Here is a 19615-nt window from a genome sequence, read left to right on the forward strand (position 1 = left end):
TCAGGGTCTGCACGGAGGACGAGTATCCTGGGAAGGAAATGAGGGAGGGAGCTGATGCCAGGCATGCCTTCCTGGGCAGATCCCCTACGATCTACATCAGAGGTCATAGACCTCTCCACATTCCTGGCACGGAAGCCAATGGCTCAGGGATTCTGCAGGGCATTGCCTACTGGTGTTGGGAATGGAGAGGAAAGAGTGTGATTTGGGGATGAAGGAAGTCTCAGCCATCATCCTAGGAGTCAATACAGCCTTTATCACTGTCAGCAGCAGGGCATAACACATTCAGAGTAACTTCCTGTTACCCTGATGGATGTGGGTGGAGGGGTGGAGTGGGGAAGGTAGGGTGAGCATCTTTGGAACCCTGTAACCCTGTTGCAGGCTCAATTTTGGATCGATCCTTCCGGTTCTTTCTGTCCCCTCTTGTGTGACACATTTGGAGGGACCCGGAGGTTGCCCCAATCTTCAGGAGTGTACCGGTTCCAACAGGGGCGCCCTGGCTCTCTATCCCAGGCGGCCTCCTTCCTGGTTCAGGGCTTGTAGACAAGGCATATACAAATCTCTTCCTACACTTTGTTGAGGCTCGGATCCCCGGGACTGCAAGGGCCTTTCTAGGCGTCTTGAGGAGGCTGACCCGCAGGTGGAGCATCTCAGGAGGCCCAGCACATGCTTGGCTCCACGTTCTTAGTTGCGGCTGCCACGCCATCAGGGTGAGTGACGCAGAGTGCGGGGCGGACCATTCGGGCTGCGCCTAGCGGTGAGCTGCGGGTGAGGGCGGCTGTCAGGCGCAGCTGCGCGTGTGACGCTGGGGTGCGCGGCCTCTAAGCAGGTACCCGGGGCTGGTAAAGGGGCGCTGACCCAGTATCTGGAGAGGAAATGGGGGTTCAGTTGGGGGATGGGAATGCTGGTTGCAGGGGCTCAGGCGGGGAGGGGAGTGCGAAGTGCGAGATGCAAGGGCGCGGGTTGCAGTGTCCTTTGAGTGTGACAGAAGTGTAAAGATTGTCTCCGTCCGACCTGGGTGCAGGCATGATCTGGAATGCTGACTGCTCTCTGGTGCAGAGATTTCAGCCTGAGTCGGGGGAGGGTGTGCCCTGGGGTAGAGGCGTAAGTTGGGGGTGTTGAGGGGCTGCAGCGTTTGCGCTGCACCCAGGTACAGGCTCTGGAGCTGGTATAGAGCACAGGCTCAATGTCAGCTAGTGTGCTCTGTGCCCGTGCGCTATAGCCCCCAGCTCCCGCTTTTGCTCTGGACCCTTACAGGGAACTGGGGGCATTAGCTTCTGTGCCCTTTCCTGGGTTTAGCTGTTTACAATATCTGAGCTGTTTTCCAGACCAGTGTGTCCAGGATGCCTGGGAACTCTGCAAGCCTGAGAGCCACAGAGTTTTCAGTGAGTGAGGTAAAAAAAGTGTCACATGTCCCAGCCACCAGCCAGGGCTCCTAAGCCCTCTCTCCCAATAAAGCCCCTTATGTTTTCTGGTACTTTTGTGTGCTGGGGTGGGTGTGATGGCCAGAAACACCCTGGGTCCAGGGGTCTTGAGCATGAATGGTTATTTGGAAGATGTGCCCAGTGCCCAATCGGATTTGGCTATCCATCTATTTCTAACAGGGCTATCTCAGCAGGGCTGGACTCAATTGCCCAAGGCTGTAGTGGAGGGTGTGCCACTCTCTCTCTCCTACATCTGAGCCCTTTCCTGTCTCTACCAGTGTGTGTGTGTATAGAGTTCAGGTTTGGAGGCTCATCTCGCATGGGAGTCCTGCTCTGTTCCAGCCTGCCGTCTTCTACAGGTAGATCTGACATTTATAGATGCCATGTTGTCTCTGCCAAGTCCTCTTGTCTGTCTGTCCATTCATTCTTTTCCCTTTGGAGTACCCTGGACACACACACACACACACCCATGTCAACCACTTGTGCAGATGTTTTAGCTGTAAGCTAGTGTGGGCAAAGCTTCCGTGCAGGTGTCAGTGACTGGGGAACCCCACTGAGGGCATTGTCAGTCTTCCTGACTCCATCTATAGCCTTTTACTCCTTTTGGGCAGAGGATGGAGAGAGAACGAGGTTGAGCCAAGGACACAGGGTGGGCCTAAGGGCAGTGGTGGATTCAGGTGGGTGGGCATCTCAGGGCTGTTTGCAGCTGGGTTTCCAGGACATCTGCAGAGACCCGGTGACTGTTTTGAGACAGGAGCTGTCTGAATGTGAATCCGGATTCAAGTGCCCTGGAGTCCTTAGGACAGGCAAAGCCGTCAGACACTCCTACTGTGTACACATGCCTAGCATCTGGAGGGCAGGCTATCTCAGTAGCTGCCTATAGTCTCGGTCTCTCCACACTGGCTGCTGTATTAGCTCCTTCTCTTCTGTTGTCAACAGGGCTTCTTTGTTTCTCTGTAGATGGGAGGCTACCGAGTGACAAAACAAGGCTCTGAAGAGTTTCACAGGAACAGGCTATGTCCTGGACTCTCGCAGCTTCCAAAGGGGCTGGCCCAGTATTTATTCTCACAGCCCTGGGGTTAGGCCTGGGGAGAGAATGACAGATCGAGGGGCCAGAGCATCTCCCTGAAGCCAACATCTGGAGCCACAGCTTAGCTCCAAGAGTCCTGGAGAGATCAGGGAGGAGGGCTGATCAGCGACTCGGCAGAGGAACAGATTTCAGAACTGGTGTCAGAGAAGTGATGCTCAGAGGAGGGAGGGACTGAGGCGTGTGCTTGTTTTTTGCCCCTTGGGAGCTCTCCTGTTTGCCTGTTGGAGCAGTGGGGTGAGGAGCGACTGTTATCAGATGACAGTGTTGGGGGTACATCTCAGGCCCAGGGAAGCCCTGTAGAAATGAAAACCTTTGGTTTCCTTGGGATTTGTTGTTGTTTGTTTGTTTGTGTTTTTCTTTTTTAAAGATTTATTTATTTATTTATTTATTTATTTATTTATTTATTTATTTATGGTTTTTGGTTTTTCAAGACAGGGTTTCTCTGTATAGCCCTGGCTGTCCTGGAACTCACTCTGTACACCAGGCTGGCCTCGAACTCAGAAATCCGGCTGCCTCTACCTCCCAAGTGCTGGGATTAAAGACATGTGCCACCACTGCCCGGCTTTATTTATTTATTTATTATATATAAGTACACTGTAGCGGTCTTCAGACACATCAGAAGAGGGCATCAGATCTCATTACAGATGGTTGTGAGCCATCATGTGGTTGCTAGGATTTGAACTCAGGACTCTGGAAGAGCAGTCAGTACTCTTAACCACTGAGCCATCTCTCCAGCCCTGTTTGGGTTTTTCTTTCTTTTCTTTCTTTCTTTCTTTCTTTCTTTCTTTCTTTCTTTCTTTCTTTCTTTCTTTCTCTCTCTCTCTCTCTTTCTTTCTTTCTTTCTTTCTTTCTTAATTTCTTAATTTCTTTTTCTTTCTTCTTCTTTTTTTTTGTTTTGTTTTGTTTTGTTTTGTTTGTTTTTTGGATTTGGTTTTTTTGAGACAGGGTTTCTCTGTATAGCCCTGGCTGTCCTGGAAATCACTCTGTAGACCAGGCTGGCCTCGAAATCAGAAATTCGCCTGCCTCTGCTTCCCAGAGTGCTGGAATTACAGGCATGTGCCACCACCGCCTGGCTCCTGTTTGGGTTTTTCAAGACAGGGTTTGTAGCCCTGGCTCTCCTGGAACTCTCATTGTAGACCTAGCTGGTCTCGAACTCAGACATTGGCCTGCCTGTGCCTGCCCAGTGCTGGGATTAAAGGCAAGTCCCCACCCATCTTCATCATAGTTTGTCCATTTATCCATCAGTGAACAGAGGACAGGGGTAAATTCTGTTACTTTAGCAACCATGGACAGCAGCCGTAATGCATTAAGGCTGCAGGAGGCTTTGGCTTTGGAATTGAGTTTCCTTCTGACACTCTGAACCTTAGGATCTGATGGTAATTCAAGCGCCTGAGGTTTCTTTGGTTTTGCCTGGATTTCTCTTTCAGCTAGTTTACCACACCCTCCTCATTCTCCTTAGTTGTTAACCGAGGAAAACTGGCAGCTCTTTTTGCGGCCTCCTCAAGGCAGAGCCAGGGAGGAAGGGTTTGCACCAGACGACTGACTGTTTGTCTTTAGCCGCTGGCTTCTCAGAATGCAGCACTGTGAGACTCCCTGAAACCTATTCTGTGGGTCAGCAGGGACTTTTGTTTCCTTTTGTAAAACGAAAGAGGTTAACTGATTTCTGTAATCACGAGACACAGAAGTGCAGCGCATGTGGCAGCCACAGGAACTGGTCTCCCTTCACTGGTCTGGGTTCTTATTCCTATGAACTGGTAAGTTTCAGAGATACCTGGGATTGCACCCGTTAGGAACGGGCTCCGATGGTCCTCAGATGCATGTGTGCTTGTAGACCGTCCAAGGGCTCTGCCAAGTGATAGAACTCTGGAAGCTTGAAGAGATGGTCTAGACAAAGGGGAAATAGATGAAGACTGCAGAGGGGAAACGGGTGGGCGTCTCCCTTCAGAACCACAGCCTCATCTTCCTCTTTCAGATGTATTTCAGGACCTCTCTCTTGGGGTGGTCTTTTCAGAAGCCCCCAGCCTCACAAATGAGAAGAGACTTCCAGGAAGGCATCTAGAGGTCTGTCTCCTCAGGGGAATCTGGAGCGGTGGCGAATGGAGTCCTTGGACCGGAGAAGAACTGGCCCTGAGCAGGAGGAGGGCTTTGGGGTGCAGTCCCGGAGGGCCACTGATCTGGGCATGGTCCCCAATCTCCGACGAAGCAATAGCAGCCTTTGCAAGAGCAGGAGGCTTCTGTGTCCCTTCAGCAGTGAGAAGGTAGGCTCCTGATGGCTAGTTGCTGCATTTGGGGCCTCAGAGGCAGCCCAATGCTCAGCATTGGTTGGGTGATCCATTCATGCTGCGTCAGCCAGGGCCAGGAAAGGAGCATCCGGTGCCAGAGACTGCAGCGTCTAGCCTCAGAACAACTCAGACGTGCAGGTCAGCCTCAGAAGCAAAGTGACTTAGGCTTAAGATAGGTAAAGGTTTTATTATTCTATTGTTAGGGTTAGGCAATCTAAAACCACAACAATGCCCCAGATGGGCTGCATTCCTGCATCAGGAATGGTTAACCACAGGAGGGGCTGCCCAGAACCGATGGTCTATTCTGAGATAAGATATTTCCCATTCATGTGGCTATCTTCAGGCTGTTCTTTGGGTGGATTTTCTTGTCTTGTTCCTAGACTTTGGGGTCTGCTGCTGGGGCAGATGGCTTATGTCCTAGTTTCTGAGTGGAGACAAAATGGGATGAATAGGCCACTTCAGAGTGATCATGTTGAAAGTACATTTGAGTGTGTGGCCAGGAAGGCCGGAGGGTGTCTTCAAAGCCAGGTACCAGATTTTCACCTCGGATGCTCCTTTCACACTGTCCTCAAGGAAACACACTGAGCACGAAGTATCCCCAAGAGAAAATGATTGCATATGTCTCATCCTTGTCTCCTGGGTACACACCGCAGACAGGGTGCTTTTAAGCTTTGAGGTAGCTTTGGGTGCCTCAGTGGCAGAAGGCTAGGGAGCAGAGAGATGTCTAAGGGAGACTGGGGTAGATGGGTTCACGTCAACATGTTCCTTTAAACTCCCAGCAGGAAAACCTCAGCTCATGGATCCCCGAGAACATCAAGAAGAAGGAGTGTGTGTATTTCGTGGAAAGTTCCAAACTCTCGGATGCGGGGTAAGTGGCGTGGCTCTGATTAAGGAAGGTCTCTGTTCCATCTCTCCTGGCACAGTCTGAATGGTTGAGGAGACCTGTTCACACTCCCTCAGCCAGGGCCAGGAAAAGAGCATCCGGTGTCCATGCCAGACTGAGAATCCCCAGGTCTGCCCATCTCATCTCAGGAGACACTTGGGGAGCATATTCAGGCCATCTCTTTCATGCCCGGGGCATGGAATGCACTTTGCAGATAGGTCAGCGTAGGGCAGAGGGCTAGATGACCCGTCCAGGGACCTGTCCAGAGTCTTGCTGTGACCAAGTAGCATCGATGTTTAGATCAAACCTGGTGGGGTGGGGCTCCATTACCTGTCTTTAGAACTTCTCGATTTCCAAAGGATCAGGGATCCAGGAACTGTAGGGACTTCGGGGAAGTCCCCAGATCAATGTCCTTAAAATCCATGTCCTGCTGCTGCAAGGTCTCTGAGCAGTCCTTTCTCCCTTAGATGGCACTCTGGTCTCCACCCCCACAGTTACCTGGCAACAGCCAGGCAGGCCTGGCCCGCTGTAAGAGGGGCTGCTTGGCCCCTCCCCGCTCTCTTGCCTCTTGGCTCTCCTGCTCTCTTATTCTCTTTTGCCCTCTTGGGCTCTTCCCTTCCTCTTCCCTTCCCCCCTCTCTCCACATGGTCATGGCTGGCCTCTACTTCTCTCCTCTCTCCTCTCTGCCTTTCTCTGCCTCTATTACTCTCTCTTTTTTTTTTCTTTTTTTTTTTTAAATTTTATTCGATATATTTTTTATTTACATTTCAAATGATTTCCCCTTTTCTGGTTCCCCACTCCCCAAAAGTCGCATAAGCCCCCTTCCCTCCCTCTGTTCTCCCACCCACCCCCCTCTACTACTCTCTTAACTCCCCTCCCCCACACCCCAAATAAACTCTGTTCTATGCTATGCCATTTCGTGGCTGGTCCCTCAGGGGGAAGGGATGCCTCGTCATGGGCCCACTGAGGAACCACCTTCCCCCCACCTCACCACACCCCCATAGAACATATATTGATACCTCTTTATCATTTATAATCACAGCATCTTTTACTTGGCCCACAGTGAAAATATGGTCTCTAAGACCAGACTAGAAGCATTAGTGATCACTCTAAGCAGTTGGTTATTTCTGTTCCCTGGGTGGGACTGCCCAATGGGCAGTCAGAGGGACTATGGAGCAAATGGAGGTCCCTTCCCTGTCCCTAGGAATGCAGTACCCTTAGACACTGCTCTAACACAGGGATCCCTGAGGTAGAACTGGTGACTCTGAAGCATTGGGCATCTCCCAAGAGCTCTCCCTTCCTCTCACTATGTTATTCCTCTTATGCCTTAATGGGCAAGATTGTCTGATTCTTTAAATTCTGGGTTATCGGTCACAGCACAGCTTCCTGCACTGTGCCAGGATGGAGACATGGGTTACGAAAGTTCATTTTACCAAAGACAAGAGAGAAAAGAGACAGCTTGGTCCTGCCTGATGGGATCGCTGGCATCATTTGGCCAAGATACAACACCCAGGCCTTATCTCAGGGGTATGTTCCTCACTTCAACTAATGCCAGCCACAAAATGAGACCACACAAGTGTTCCTTAAGATGCCTACAAGCCAGGGCTGGAGAGATGGCTCAGCAGTTAAGAGCACTGAGTGTTCTTCTGAAGGTCCTGAGTTCAAATCCCAGCAGCCACATGGTGGCTCACAACCATCTGTAATGTAACGAGGGACATGATGCCCTCTTCTGGCATGTCTGAAGACAGCGACAGTGCACCCACATACATGAATTTAAAATAAATAAATAAATAAATAAATAAATATCCCTGCAAGCCAAGCCAGCGGTGGTGGCATCTTTGATCCCAGGAGTCGGGAGGCAGAGGGAGGTGGATCTCTGAGTTTGAGGCCATCTTGGTCTACAGAGCAAGTTTCAGGGCAGCCAATCTTCTCCTGCTTGTCTGGGTTCCAGACTCCATCTGGTTTTTGCCTCAGCTGTAGCCCATCTTTTGTAAGGCTCAGTATATTGTGCTTACCTCTTCTTTTTGTACTGGGCTTCTATTGTACGTGTTCAATATTGTATGTGTTTTAATTTGGAAAAATTACAGATTTAAAGGAAAAATACACCAGGCAGTGGTGGCGCATGCCTGTGATCCCAGCACTCTGGGAGGCAGAGGCAGGTAGATTTCTGAGTTCAAGGCCAGCTTGGTCTATAGAGTGAGTTCCAGGACAGCCAGGGCTACGCAGAGAAACCCTGTCTCAAAAAACCAAAAAAAAAAAAAAAAAAAAAAAAAAAAAAAAAAAAAGTAAAGAAAGGAAAAATACACTAGACCCAAAGGTGTATGCCACTATCGCTGGCTTGGCTTGCAAGGGTTTTCTTAAGGAACACTTAAGTGGAGCACCAGTCACTTTGTGGCTGGCATTGGGTGAAGGCAGCGATATACCATACCCCTGAGCTATCCCTGGGTGTTGTCTCTTGGCCTAATGGTGCCAAGGATCCCACCAGGTAATGCCAAGCTGCCTCCTTTCTCTCTTGTCTTTGGTAAAATGAGTTTTCACATCCCGCGATGGTCTCCATCCTGGCCCAGAACAGGAAGCTCTCTGCTCTGTGTAACTGTGGTGCTGTGTCAACAATGAGAGGTCAGTCTCAGTCAGAGTGCACTTGGCTTGAGTCCTTTCACCACCCACGTAGCATGTGCGACCACTCGCACGGGATGCACACAGCTTTGTTCTCACAGAGATGGCCTTGTACTTCCCCCTTCCCCCCTTGTGGTCTGGTCACAGACTCATACACACACACAAACACCTTCACCCTTTCTCACCCTCTAGCAACTAGTAATCCATTCTTCACATAAAACGTCTATAAATTTGTCCTTTGGAGAATGCTATATGAATGGAGTCATCTGCCTCTGGGTCTGTGTTGTCACACACAGTGGAGGCCTGTGCCCTTTGACAGGTAGCCCTTGAGACTCATTGACTCTTTTTACTGTTAAGCAATTCTCTAATTGTATATATTTGAGGTGATACTTTGTAAATAAAGACTAGGTCCTTGTTTTTGTTTTGTTTTTAAAATCCCATCTGTCAGTCTCTTCCCTCTTCTCTCTCTCTCTCTCTCCTTCTCCTCCTGCTCCCCTTCCCTCCTCTCCCTTTCCTTCTCTCTCTCCCTCCCCCTCCCCTCCCCCTTCCCCTCTTCCTCTTCTCTCCCTTTCTCTCTCTCCCTCAGATTCACAGATCTTCCTGCCTCTGGCTTCCCAGTGCTGGGACTAAAGACATACACCTAGTATAGGCTCTACTTTTTGTTTGTTTGTTTGTTTGTTTTGTTTTGTTTTTTGAGACAGGGTTTCTCTGTATAGTCCTGGCTGTCCTGGAACTCACTCTGTAGACCAGGCTCCAACTCAGAAATCCACCTGCCTCTGCCTCCCAAGTGCTGGAATTAAAGGTGAGCGCCACCACAGCCCGGCTTAGGCTCTACTTTTTAATGGGTATATTTAGATCATTTACGTTTAATATAATTGTTGCTGCATTGCAGCTTAAGTCTGCCATTTTGTATCTGTTTTCCATTTTCTTTCTGTTTCAGTTTAGCTTCGTTGTGGCTGCTGTGGTTATTAAAGTTGCATAACAAAGTGTGTCATCATCTAGGAGTGTTGACATGCTGAGAGTTACAGTAGAGTGTAGAAATACCTCCTTCTACCACTCCTTACAATTGTTGAGAACACCATCATAATTGATCCATTCAACCATCAAACACAGTTTTAAAAACTCAAGAGAAATGATTGGTACTGACTCATATTACTGTTTCTACTGCTTCCTCCTGGTATTCACAGTGTCTTCATTTGTGCTTTCACTTTTGATTAGACATATATTTTTGTTTTAAACAGGGTCTCATGTAGCCAAGATTGGTCCTGAACTCCCTATGTAGCTGAGGGTGACCTTGAATTTAAGATGCTTCTGCCTCTAGATCCTGAATACTTTGGTCACAAGGTGGGGGGGGGGGATACTATCATGCCTGGTTCATGCAGTGCTAGAGACTCAAGGCATTTTGAGCATGCTAGGAAGCACCCTGCCAACTGAGCTACATCCCCACCCCCCTCACCCGCTTTAGCCATTCTTTGGAGTTGTTCATCTGTTGATAAGTCTCCTAAATGGTAGTTCAGCTAAAAACATTCCTTGACATCTTCATTCTTGAAGGATAGTTTTGCTGGGTATAGAATTCCGGGTCATAGTTTTAAATCTTTCAATACTGAATCTCCTTATGGTTTCCCTGGCTTCTGATAAGAAGTATGTTGTTTGTAAGCCAGCTGTAATGGCACACACCTTTAATTCCGCACTTGGAAAACAGAGGCAGGTAGATCTCTATTGGGCTGTAGCGATGGCTTAGCAGTTTCGAGCACCAGTTGTTTTCAAAGGACCAAGATTTGGGCTGCTCATTCAGAGTTCAATTCCCAGCAACCATGTGATGGCTCACAACCATCTATAATAAGATCTGGTTCCCTCTTCTGTCTGATGTTCTCTTCTGTCATGCTGGCATACATGTAAATAGAGTGCTCATATACATAAATAAATACCCCTGAAAAACAAAGTACTGGGATTCAATTCCTAGGACCCATATGGTGGCTCATCTCTGTTTCTAGCTCCAGTTCCAGGGACTCAGATACCTTTTTCTGGCCTATTTGGACACCAGACATACATACATACATGCAGAGGAGAGAAATCAGCAGGTGCCATATCTGTCTCTCTGATGTCAAGTTTTTTCTCTTCTTTAGTTTTGGAAGTTTGAAAGTTATTTTTCGCATATGTCCCTCCCTCTGGGCTTACATTGTTTGTCGATCATTCAGACTCTTTCTTTCTTTCTCCCCCCCCCCCCCCCCCAGACAGTGTTTCTCTGTGTAGCCCTGGCTGTCTTGGAACTCACCTGGTCTACCTGGCTGTAGACCAGGCTGGCCTCGAACTCAGAAATCCAACTGCCTCTGCCTCCCAAGTGCTGGGATTAAAGGTGTGCGCCACCACTGCCCGGCATAGAAGCATTTTTTAACCTGGGTGCGTTAAAGTCCTTATCAAATGACTCCCGCACCTGTGCTATCCTGGCATGGGTGGCTGTCCTAGCTGGCTTGTTCAATGTGATTGATGATTTTTCTAGCTTTGAGTTTTTGCTGGTCCTAAACCCTGTCTGAGGGAGGGAGGGAGGGAGCCTCATCATTGCCATGCAGGAAAAGTTCAAAGTCCAAACCTAGTGTCTTCTTTAACCTCACTGGATATCCGTATTTGGTTCCTTGATGATGTCATCTGGCTGGGAAGACAATGGTGCCTCATACCCACTGCCCACATGGCCCCCTTGACACCCTGGAGGGGTGCCTTGTCACTGCTGGGTGAGATGAATGTCCTGGCTCTCCTCTGGTTCCTCTGACCTCCCTGTAGAGAGAGCATCAGAGATATTTCATCCCCATGACAATCTTTGGTATCTTCACAGGAAGGTGGTGTGTGCCTGTGGTTACACCCATGAGCAGCACTTGGAGGTGGCCGTGAAGCCTCACACCTTCCAGGGCAAGGAGTGGGACCCAAAGAAGCACGTCCAGGAGATGCCCACAGATGCCTTTGGTGACATCGTTTTCACAGGCCTGAGCCAGAAAGTGGGGAAGGTAGGTTCAGTCACCCTCACCCTTCACGGCTTTGGCCTCTGGGACACTGTAACAGGTTTCCTGGTGTGGGGAGGGTGGAGGAGGGAGAATGAGGAGCTGTTAGGAGTCTAGGGGCACAGAGTCCACTGTACACGCAGCAATGGCATGGGGTGGTGGGCACTGCTCAGGCAAACAAGAGGCTCCTGAGCAGAGGGGAGAGTGTAAGGCTTCCTAAGGGAGGTATGAGTTAGTTCTGAAGGGTTGGTTCACTCTGGATCTAAGGCAGTGGGGATGGGGAGAGGAACCCAGGACCTGGCACAGGTGTGGTGGGGGTGAGGACTCTGGAAGGGAGGGGAGAGGAAACCCGGTGGGAGGATCAGAGGCAGGAGGCACTGCAGCTGGCTGAGTGCTGGATCTCCTCAGACAGTCGATTTAACCAGAATGGAAAAGTCCACCATGGGATGTGGGCTGCAGGAAGGCTACTGTGGCTAGGAGCTGATACAGGTAGGTACAGGAAAAGGTATAGAGAGAATCTCTTATAAACATCAGCTGTCCATAAAAAAGCTGATGGCCAGTGAGCTGAGGTAGGACACGGGCAAAAAGATAGAGGATTCTGGGAAATAGTAAGAGATAAGAGAGAGATACTACGGGAGACGACCAAGAAGACAGAGATAAACCAGCTGAGGAGATGTGAAGAACCGGGCTGGGACTGAAGGAGAAGTGACCAACCACCTGGTAGACATCGAATAGTTTAAATGGGTTAAGTAAGTTACAAGCACATCAGGGAATGAGCCAAAGTTCATGGCCTATTCATTTATGAATAAATAAATAAATAATAAATTAATTGATTAATAAATTAATCAATTAACTTATAAATTTAATCAATCAATTAATAAATAGATTAATTGATTAATGAGTCAATTAATACAAAAATACGATCCAAGAGCAAGGCCATGGGAGGCTGGTCCTGGACACCTGCTCAGCCCTTTGAGGGTGGTCTGCATTACATTCTTTGTTGTATGCTCTGTCCTGTTTGCTCTGGGACTCCTAATGTCCCTTTGGATTTTGTGTTCTCCACCATCCTGACCATCAGGGGTCCTTCAGGTGGACCCTAGTCAGTCAAGCTGAACCTCCTCAGACAGTCGATTTAACCAGAATGGAATAGTCCACCATGGGATGTGGGCTTCAGGGCTTGCCTGGCATACAGAGGGTCTGTGGGTTTCATCCCAGCACATACTAAACACACATACACAGAGGGGACAGAAGAGAGGGGAGGGGGAGAGGGAAAATAATAGAGGGATAAGGAGGGAGAGAGGGGAGGGGGAGGAGAAGGAGGCAGAGGGAGAGGGGAGGGGGGAAAGGAGGGAGCTTAGGGGATGGGAAAGGAGGATGGAAGGGGAGAGGGAAGGGGTTTAGGGGGTGGGGAAGGGGGAGGGAAGGGGGAAGGAGAAGGCTTAGGGGATGGGGAAGGGGGAGGGAGGAGGAGGAAAGGGGAGAGGGAAGGGGGAGGGAGGAGAGAACAGAGGGGAGAGGGAGGGGGGAGGGAGGAAGAGGTAAGAGGAGGGGGAGGGGGACAGAGTTCACCATGGCTAGGGTGTTCTGGAGTGTGAAGCCAGGAAATTGCCACTCCAGAACACCCCAGCCATGGTGAACTCTGTCCCCCTCCCCCTCCTCTTACCTCCCCCACCCCACCCTGGGGGGCAGAAAATGTGTGCCCCAAAGGACCCAAACTCGAACCCCAGTGACAGTTCAGGGGCCAGCGCAGTTCAGCCAGTCCTGGGAGCAGGAAGTAAATGAGGTGGGGGCCACACCACATGGAGGAGTCAGTGCTGGGGTGACAAGGAAGGGAGGACAGTCTGAGGTGCTCCCCAAGCAGAAAGGATGAGGAAAAAGAACCTCCGTGGGGTTGGGGGGAGCTGGACCTAGGGGTTTTGTAAAGAATGGTCTGGCTTTACCTAGGGAGGCCCCTTTGTACTGGAATCTCCCCTCTGGGCCTCACCTTCTTCTCTTTCTTGTTACAATTCTGCATCTTGTCTAGACACTGTGGCTACTTTTCTTCCTGGGTGTGAACTCAAGGTTCTCCAGGCTGAGCAGAGGGCACAGGTGGCCACATGGTGTTGAGAGAGAAGGGTACAACCCTTCTTTCTGGGACTCCTCACCATCCCCTGCAGGGTTTCCTTTCGGTCTCCTCCTCAATCCCCTTGCCCGGCAAGATGCCCTCGCTGTCCCTTGCAGGGTGTCCTTGTGCCTCATTAGGTTTCTTTGCAGCGTCACCTACAAAGTGCCCTCACCAGTTTACTATTCCCCTGCAGTATGTCCGGGTCTCCCAGGACACGCCCTCCAATGTCATCTACCAGCTCATGACCCAGCACTGGGGCCTGGATGTCCCCAACCTCCTCATCTCTGTGACTGGTGGGGCCAAGAACTTCAACATGAAGCTGAGGTTGAAGAGCATCTTCAGGAGAGGCCTGGTCAAGGTGGCTCAAACCACGGGTGAGTGCTGGGGCCACCCAGGCTGTGAGTGCAAGGTGGGAGGAAGGGGATCTCTGGGGACCAGGGTTATGGGGTCTGGAGACACTTGGGGGTAGCTGAGGGCACATCCCAGCCTGACCTAGATCTCCTGGGTCTCTCATTTGCAGACAGCACTTCCTTCATGCTAATGTGTGTGTGTGTGTGTGTGTGTGTGTGTTTTGAGACAGGGTTTCTCTGTGTACACCTGGCTGTCCTGGAACTCACGCTGTAGACCAGGCTGGCCTTGAACTTAGAAAGTCACCTACCTCTACCTCCCAAGTGCTGGGATTAAAGGCATGCACCACCACTGCCCAGCTGTGATAAATTTTTTTGTTTGTTTGTTTTTTGGATTTGTTTTTTTTCCGAGACAGGGTTTCTCTGTATAGCCCTGGCTGTCCTGGAACTCGCTCTGTAGACCAGGCTGGCCTCAAACTCAGAAATCTGCCTGCCTCTGCCTCCCAGAGTGCTGGTATTACAGGCATGCACCACCATCACCTGGCTTTTTTTAAAAAAAAATATTTATTTTTACTTAGTACCTATGTGTGTACATGCATGTGCACTTATGTGCATATGGGTGCATGTGTGCATGCGTGTGAATGCTACACATGTTCATATGCCTGTGGAGGGCAGAAGGGGACATTAGATCCCCTTGGAGCTGAAGTTATAGGTGATTGTGGGCTTCTTCTTCTTCTCCTTCTTCTCCTTCTCCTTCTTCAAAGGTTTATTTATTTATTATATGTAAGTACACTGTAGCTGTCTTCAGACACACCAGAAGAGGGCCATCAGATATCATTACAGATGGTCGTGAGCCACCATGTGGTTGCTGGGATTTGAACTCAGGACCTCTGGAAGAGCAGTCAGTGCTCTTAACTGCTGAGCCATCTCTTGAGCCCCGGTTGTGAGCCTCTTAATACGGGTGCTAGGAACAGAACTTAGGTTCTCTGGAAGAGCATCCAGTACTCTTTACTACTGAGCTATCTCTCCAGACCCCAGATTTGATCTAATGTCCACATCAAGGCTCTGATCTTAGAGGTCTGTCCAGCACTGTGTACTGAGCTGAGCACCTAACCAATAGCGGACTGGTCTTGACTTATGTACCGTGTGTACTTGGCTCAGGTAGCTCTGGGGGAAGATTGACATCTGCGGGGAGTAGGACTGGGGGGTGGGGGACATGGTCATCACCCACCACTCTCTGGGTCTCAAACTCTGAAAGGAAGGTGGACCGCTGCAGAACGGGAGACTCAGACCCTGTATGCTCCTCAGCCGGGGACGGAGAAGACGGCGGGGCAGGAGAGACTTGGAGAGAGAAGATGGGGGTCTTGGTTTCTGGTTCTTTCCCACCACCATCTTTGAAATGTGGGGCACTCAGGTCTCAGAAAGGCATCAGGAAGATACTATCACAGTATAGTGTCTCCTCCTTAATGCTGCTTTAGAGATATAGCTGCCAATGTACTTGAGCGTCTGAGGATGAGGTCCCCCGTCAGAAGTCCAGTGGGATTCTGGGTGCCGGTATTAGCATGATAGGGCACACATTGGAACTTAGAGGCACGGCCTGACTCTCCCTCCCCAGGGGCCTGGATCATCACTGGAGGGTCCCACACGGGCGTGATGAAGCAGGTGGGCGAGGCGGTACGGGACTTCAGCCTGAGCAGTAGCTGCAAAGAAGGCGAAGTCATCACCATTGGTGTAGCCACGTGGGGCACCATCCACAACCGCGAGGGACTGATCCATCCCATGGTGAGTAGCCAGCCATTCCTGGGTCAGAGGAGGAAGGCTGGGGGCAGAGGGAGAGGAGTGCAGGGAGCACGTTGGGCGCCAGCATGAGTGTTGGGCAAGGGAAGGGCACAGTGGGCAGGGCAGGCAGCTACCACGGAATGACTGTACAGGAGGTATCCACATGCTGGTTATTACTACAAGGGGGTGTCATGCTTTGATGGGAAATGGGGTTTCAGCAGGGAGTGACTGACCAGGACCACACAGCCAGCCAGCACTGGGGTCGGATTCAGCCAGGCTATCTAACCACAAAGCCTGAGCTTTTAGCTTTGAACCTTTATGCTCAGAGGCCTCCAGCCTGGAGTTCCACAGGGCAGCGGTTTCTGGCAGTCAGCAGCAAGCTGGGCTGCCCTTTAACACTACACCTCAAGCACGGCTTAACAGCCGCTCAAGAATGGAGACTTTGGGGCTGGAGAGATGGCTCAGCAGTTAAGAGCACTGACTGATCTTCCAGAGGTCCTGAGTTCCAATCCCAGCAACCACATGGGGTCTGATGCCCTCTTCTGGTGTGTCTGAAGAGAGCGACAGTGTACTCATATAAATAAAATAAATAAATCTAAAAGAAAAAAAATGGAGACTTCAGTTGGGTAGCTTGGTTCACTAAGCCAGAATTTCTAAAGACACATTGGATCTGTCCTAATGAGGGCATGGACATTTCATTCACAGCCATGGAAGTCTGGGGACATCATGGTCTGTGACTAGGGAGTCTTTTGTCACTGCTAACAACAGTGTGCCTGGCCCAGTGTGCAGTCCCTCTGGCTCAGTGGCCCTTTGTCAGACATAGTTGCTCTAAGGGACACAGTCTTGGTCTTTCTCTTGTGTCTGAATCATGGAGTGCATCCCTGGGCAGGATGGATCCAACTGTTTTGTTTTGCACACCCATTTTTTTTTTTTTTTTGGTGTAAGACTGAGGCTAAAGGAGGTTGGGGGTGTTCTGAGTTAAGAACCCTTTTGGTTGTTATGCCGTTCCCTGCTCAGCGGACAGCAGAGAAGCTGTCTTGTCTGGCAGTATTTCCCAGGTTAGTAGCCTTTTTGGGGTGCCCTAAGACAGAACCACGAACCTGGTGCACAAAGCAACTACAGTTAGAAGTTATTCTCCTGGCGCTGGAGAGATGGCTCAGTGGTTAAGAGCACTGAGTGCTTTTCCGAAGGTCCCGAGTTCAAGTCCTAGCAACCACATGATGGCTCACAACCATCCATAATGAGATCTGACGCCCTCTTCTGGGGTGTCTGAAGACAGCTATAGTGTACTCACATATAATAAATAAATCCTTAAAAAAGAAAGAAGTTACTCTCCCACACAGCACAGACACTGTATCACTCAACTCCAACAAAAATGAAGTTATACTATTCTGGGGCTCTGATGGGACCCTTCCTGTTTCTCCAACTGTTAGTGCTTCTGGGAGGTCCTGAAGCCCTATCCAGACAAACCTGGTTAATCCTCTCATGTTTACATCCTTAACATCATAGCTGCAAAGGCCCTTTCTCCGAACAAGGGAACAAGCTGACTTTTGGTTTTAGGGGTTGATATCTTTGAAGGTCATTAGACTCCCCACACCACACCCCATTTTTAGAATATAGGTATGGCTTTTCCTTTTTTCTTTTTCTTTTTTTTCCTTTTTCTTTCTTTCTTTTTTTTGTTTTTTTGTTTTTTGTTTTTTCAAGACAGGGTTTCTCTGTATAGCCTTGGCTGTCCTGGAACTCACTCTGTAGACCAAGTTGGCCTCCAACTCAAAAATCTGCCTGCCTCTGCCTCCCAGAGTGCTGGGATTACAGGCGTGCGCCACCACTGCCCGGCTATTTTTTTTTTTTAATTTTTTTTTTTTTGAACAATGCATGTGAGACTCCCCTGGTCATCCACAGGGAGGCTTCCCCGCTGAGTACACGCTGGATGAGGAAGGCCAAGGGAACCTGACCTGCCTAGACAGCAACCACTCCCACTTCATCCTGGTGGATGACGGGACCCACGGGCAGTACGGTGTGGAGATTCCTCTGAGGACTAATCTGGAGAAGTTCATCTCAGAGCAAACGAAGGAAAGGGGGGGTAAGTGTGCACGCTCCTGAGGGAACCCGGGGCAGAGAGAAGAGAGGTTGGTTCTGTGTCAAAGCCACAGCTGGCCGTGACCTGCATAGTTCATGAAGGCGAGATCACAATGCGATCCTGGGTTCCTGCAGGCTTCTTCCTGGGCACAAGTCTCTTCTTGCTGCTTCGGTCATCAGTGGAAGGGAGTCAGTGTAGGCTTGGCTGTTGGCTGTCATTAATAGAACAAACGTACATTTCCAACTAGAGGTGGTTTCAGGCTGTCAGGGTTTGTATTCCTGCACAAAACATCATGACCAAGAAGCAAGTTGGGGAGGAAAGGGTTTATTCAGCTTATACTTCCACAGTGCTGTTCATCACCAAAGGAAGTCAGGACTGGAACTCACACAGGGCAGGAACCTGAAGGCAGGAGCTGATGCAGAGGCCATGGAGGGGTGCTGCTTACTGCCTTGTTTAACCTGCTTCTTTCTTTCTTCCTTTCTTTCTTTCTTTCTTTCTTTCTTTCTTTCTTTCTTTCTTTCTTTCTTTCTTTCTTTCTTTCTTTCTTTCTTTCTCTTTCTTTTGATTGATTTATTTATTTTATGTATGTGAGTGCACCTCGTTGTCTTCAGACATACCAGAAGAGGGCATCAGATCCCATTACAGATGGCTGTGAGACACCTGTGGTTGCTGGGAATTGAACTCAGGACCTCTGGAAGAGCAGTCAGTGCTCTTAACTGCTGAGTCATCTCTCCAGCCCCTATCAGCCTGCTTTCTTATAGAACCCAGGATTACCAGCCCAGGGATGGCACCACCCACGATGGGCCCTCCCACCCTTGATCACTAATTGATAAAATGCCTTACAGCTGGATCTCATGGAGGCCTTTCCTCAAGGGAGGCTCCTTTCTCTGTGATAACTCCCACCTCTGTCCAGGAAACCAGCCAGGACAGGGTGTGACATGGGAACAGGTGGTAGGCAGGCCTTGCAGCTTGACCTCAGCTGCCTGTGGGGAGAGGGTTGGGAGTGCCCAGTGTGTGAATTAAGGAGAAGATACACAAATACACAGAGCATGGGGGGCGGTCCAGCTCAGCACGCTGAAATGACGCTGGGCAGCAGATACCAAGCTTCCTTGTGCTTTCTGCATCAGGGTCCCTGCTGGAGTTGGGCACCCCACTCTCTAATCACCTCCCCCAGGCCTGATGGCATGTCCACTACGTTCCCAGGGGATCTGTAATCTGTTTAGGCTCCACACTGGGGGAGCACTGCTTGGGGGAGCACTGCTTGGGGGAGGATTGCTTGGAGGAGCACTGTTTGGGGAGTACTGTTTGGATCAGGAGGTGTGTGAAGGCAAGGACCGCTGTTGGCCCTGGATGGGGGAGGAAACCCCTCACATCACCTCCATTTTCCTGCCTTCTGGGTGGGGTTGAATAGAAGAAGGGGAGAAGACTCATGATGTGTACCCCCATTTCCCCCAGCCCATGTGGTGTGGGACCACCCCTTCCTAGAGGGCTCCTTCAGCCAGTCTGGATTCTGAGGCACCATGAAAAGAGCAGCAGAGAAAGGCAGGCTGGCTAGAGCGGTCCACGGGGTGAGGGGATGGAGTTCTGTTCTTGCCCCTTCCGTACAATTCAATCAGGATGGAGTAGGACACAGGTGGGAGGCTGGCATGCGTATCAGGTACAGGAGTCCCTACTGTGGAAGGTGCGGGCATAGGTGCAGGGGTGGGGCAAGTGGTCAGGGCCAGGGAGAATAGTTGGCATGGGGTAGGGGTGGAACTGTGCACCCCCCTACCTGCCTTCACTTGGGCTCCTTGTCTGTGTAGGTGTGGCCATCAAGATACCCATTGTGTGCGTGGTGTTGGAGGGTGGCCCTGGCACCCTGCATGTGAGTACTCTGCTGTGCAGGCTGGGGCTTGGGTGCTGCTGTGGGGAGGACTGGTAGATGCTTTGAGGGAGGACTGGTAGGTGCTTTGGAGGGAGGACTGGTAGATGCTTTGAGGGAGGACTGGTAGGTGCTTTGAGGGAGGACTGATAGATGCTT

General features: G+C 50.2%; 1 protein-coding gene across 9 annotated transcripts in view; it reads left to right on the forward strand.

Moving 5' to 3' along the window:
* The first annotated feature begins 341 nt into the window (after positions 1-341).
* Positions 342-19615, forward strand: part of Trpm2 (transient receptor potential cation channel subfamily M member 2) — a 57154-nt gene continuing 37880 nt past the window's right edge. Inside the window, exons 1-8 of one of the 9 annotated variants that reach the window (XM_052164235.1) lie at positions 342-754; positions 4484-4769; positions 5573-5661; positions 11123-11291; positions 13583-13763; positions 15352-15518; positions 17418-17598; positions 19398-19459. In XM_052164235.1, coding sequence (XP_052020195.1) covers positions 4608-4769; positions 5573-5661; positions 11123-11291; positions 13583-13763; positions 15352-15518; positions 17418-17598; positions 19398-19459 — 1011 coding nt within the window. In that variant the 5' untranslated portion in view covers positions 342-754; positions 4484-4607. Of the gene's footprint in view, positions 827-3859; positions 4266-4483; positions 4770-5572; positions 5662-11122; positions 11292-13582; positions 13764-15351; positions 15519-17417; positions 17599-19397; positions 19460-19615 lie in introns of those variants that run through there. The other 8 variants (XM_052164233.1, XM_052164227.1, XM_052164231.1 and 5 more) reach the window with 8 other exon arrangements.

Source organism: Apodemus sylvaticus, chromosome 19 (assembly GCF_947179515.1).
Source record: "Apodemus sylvaticus chromosome 19, mApoSyl1.1, whole genome shotgun sequence".
Taxonomy (NCBI): Eukaryota; Metazoa; Chordata; class Mammalia; order Rodentia; family Muridae; genus Apodemus; species Apodemus sylvaticus.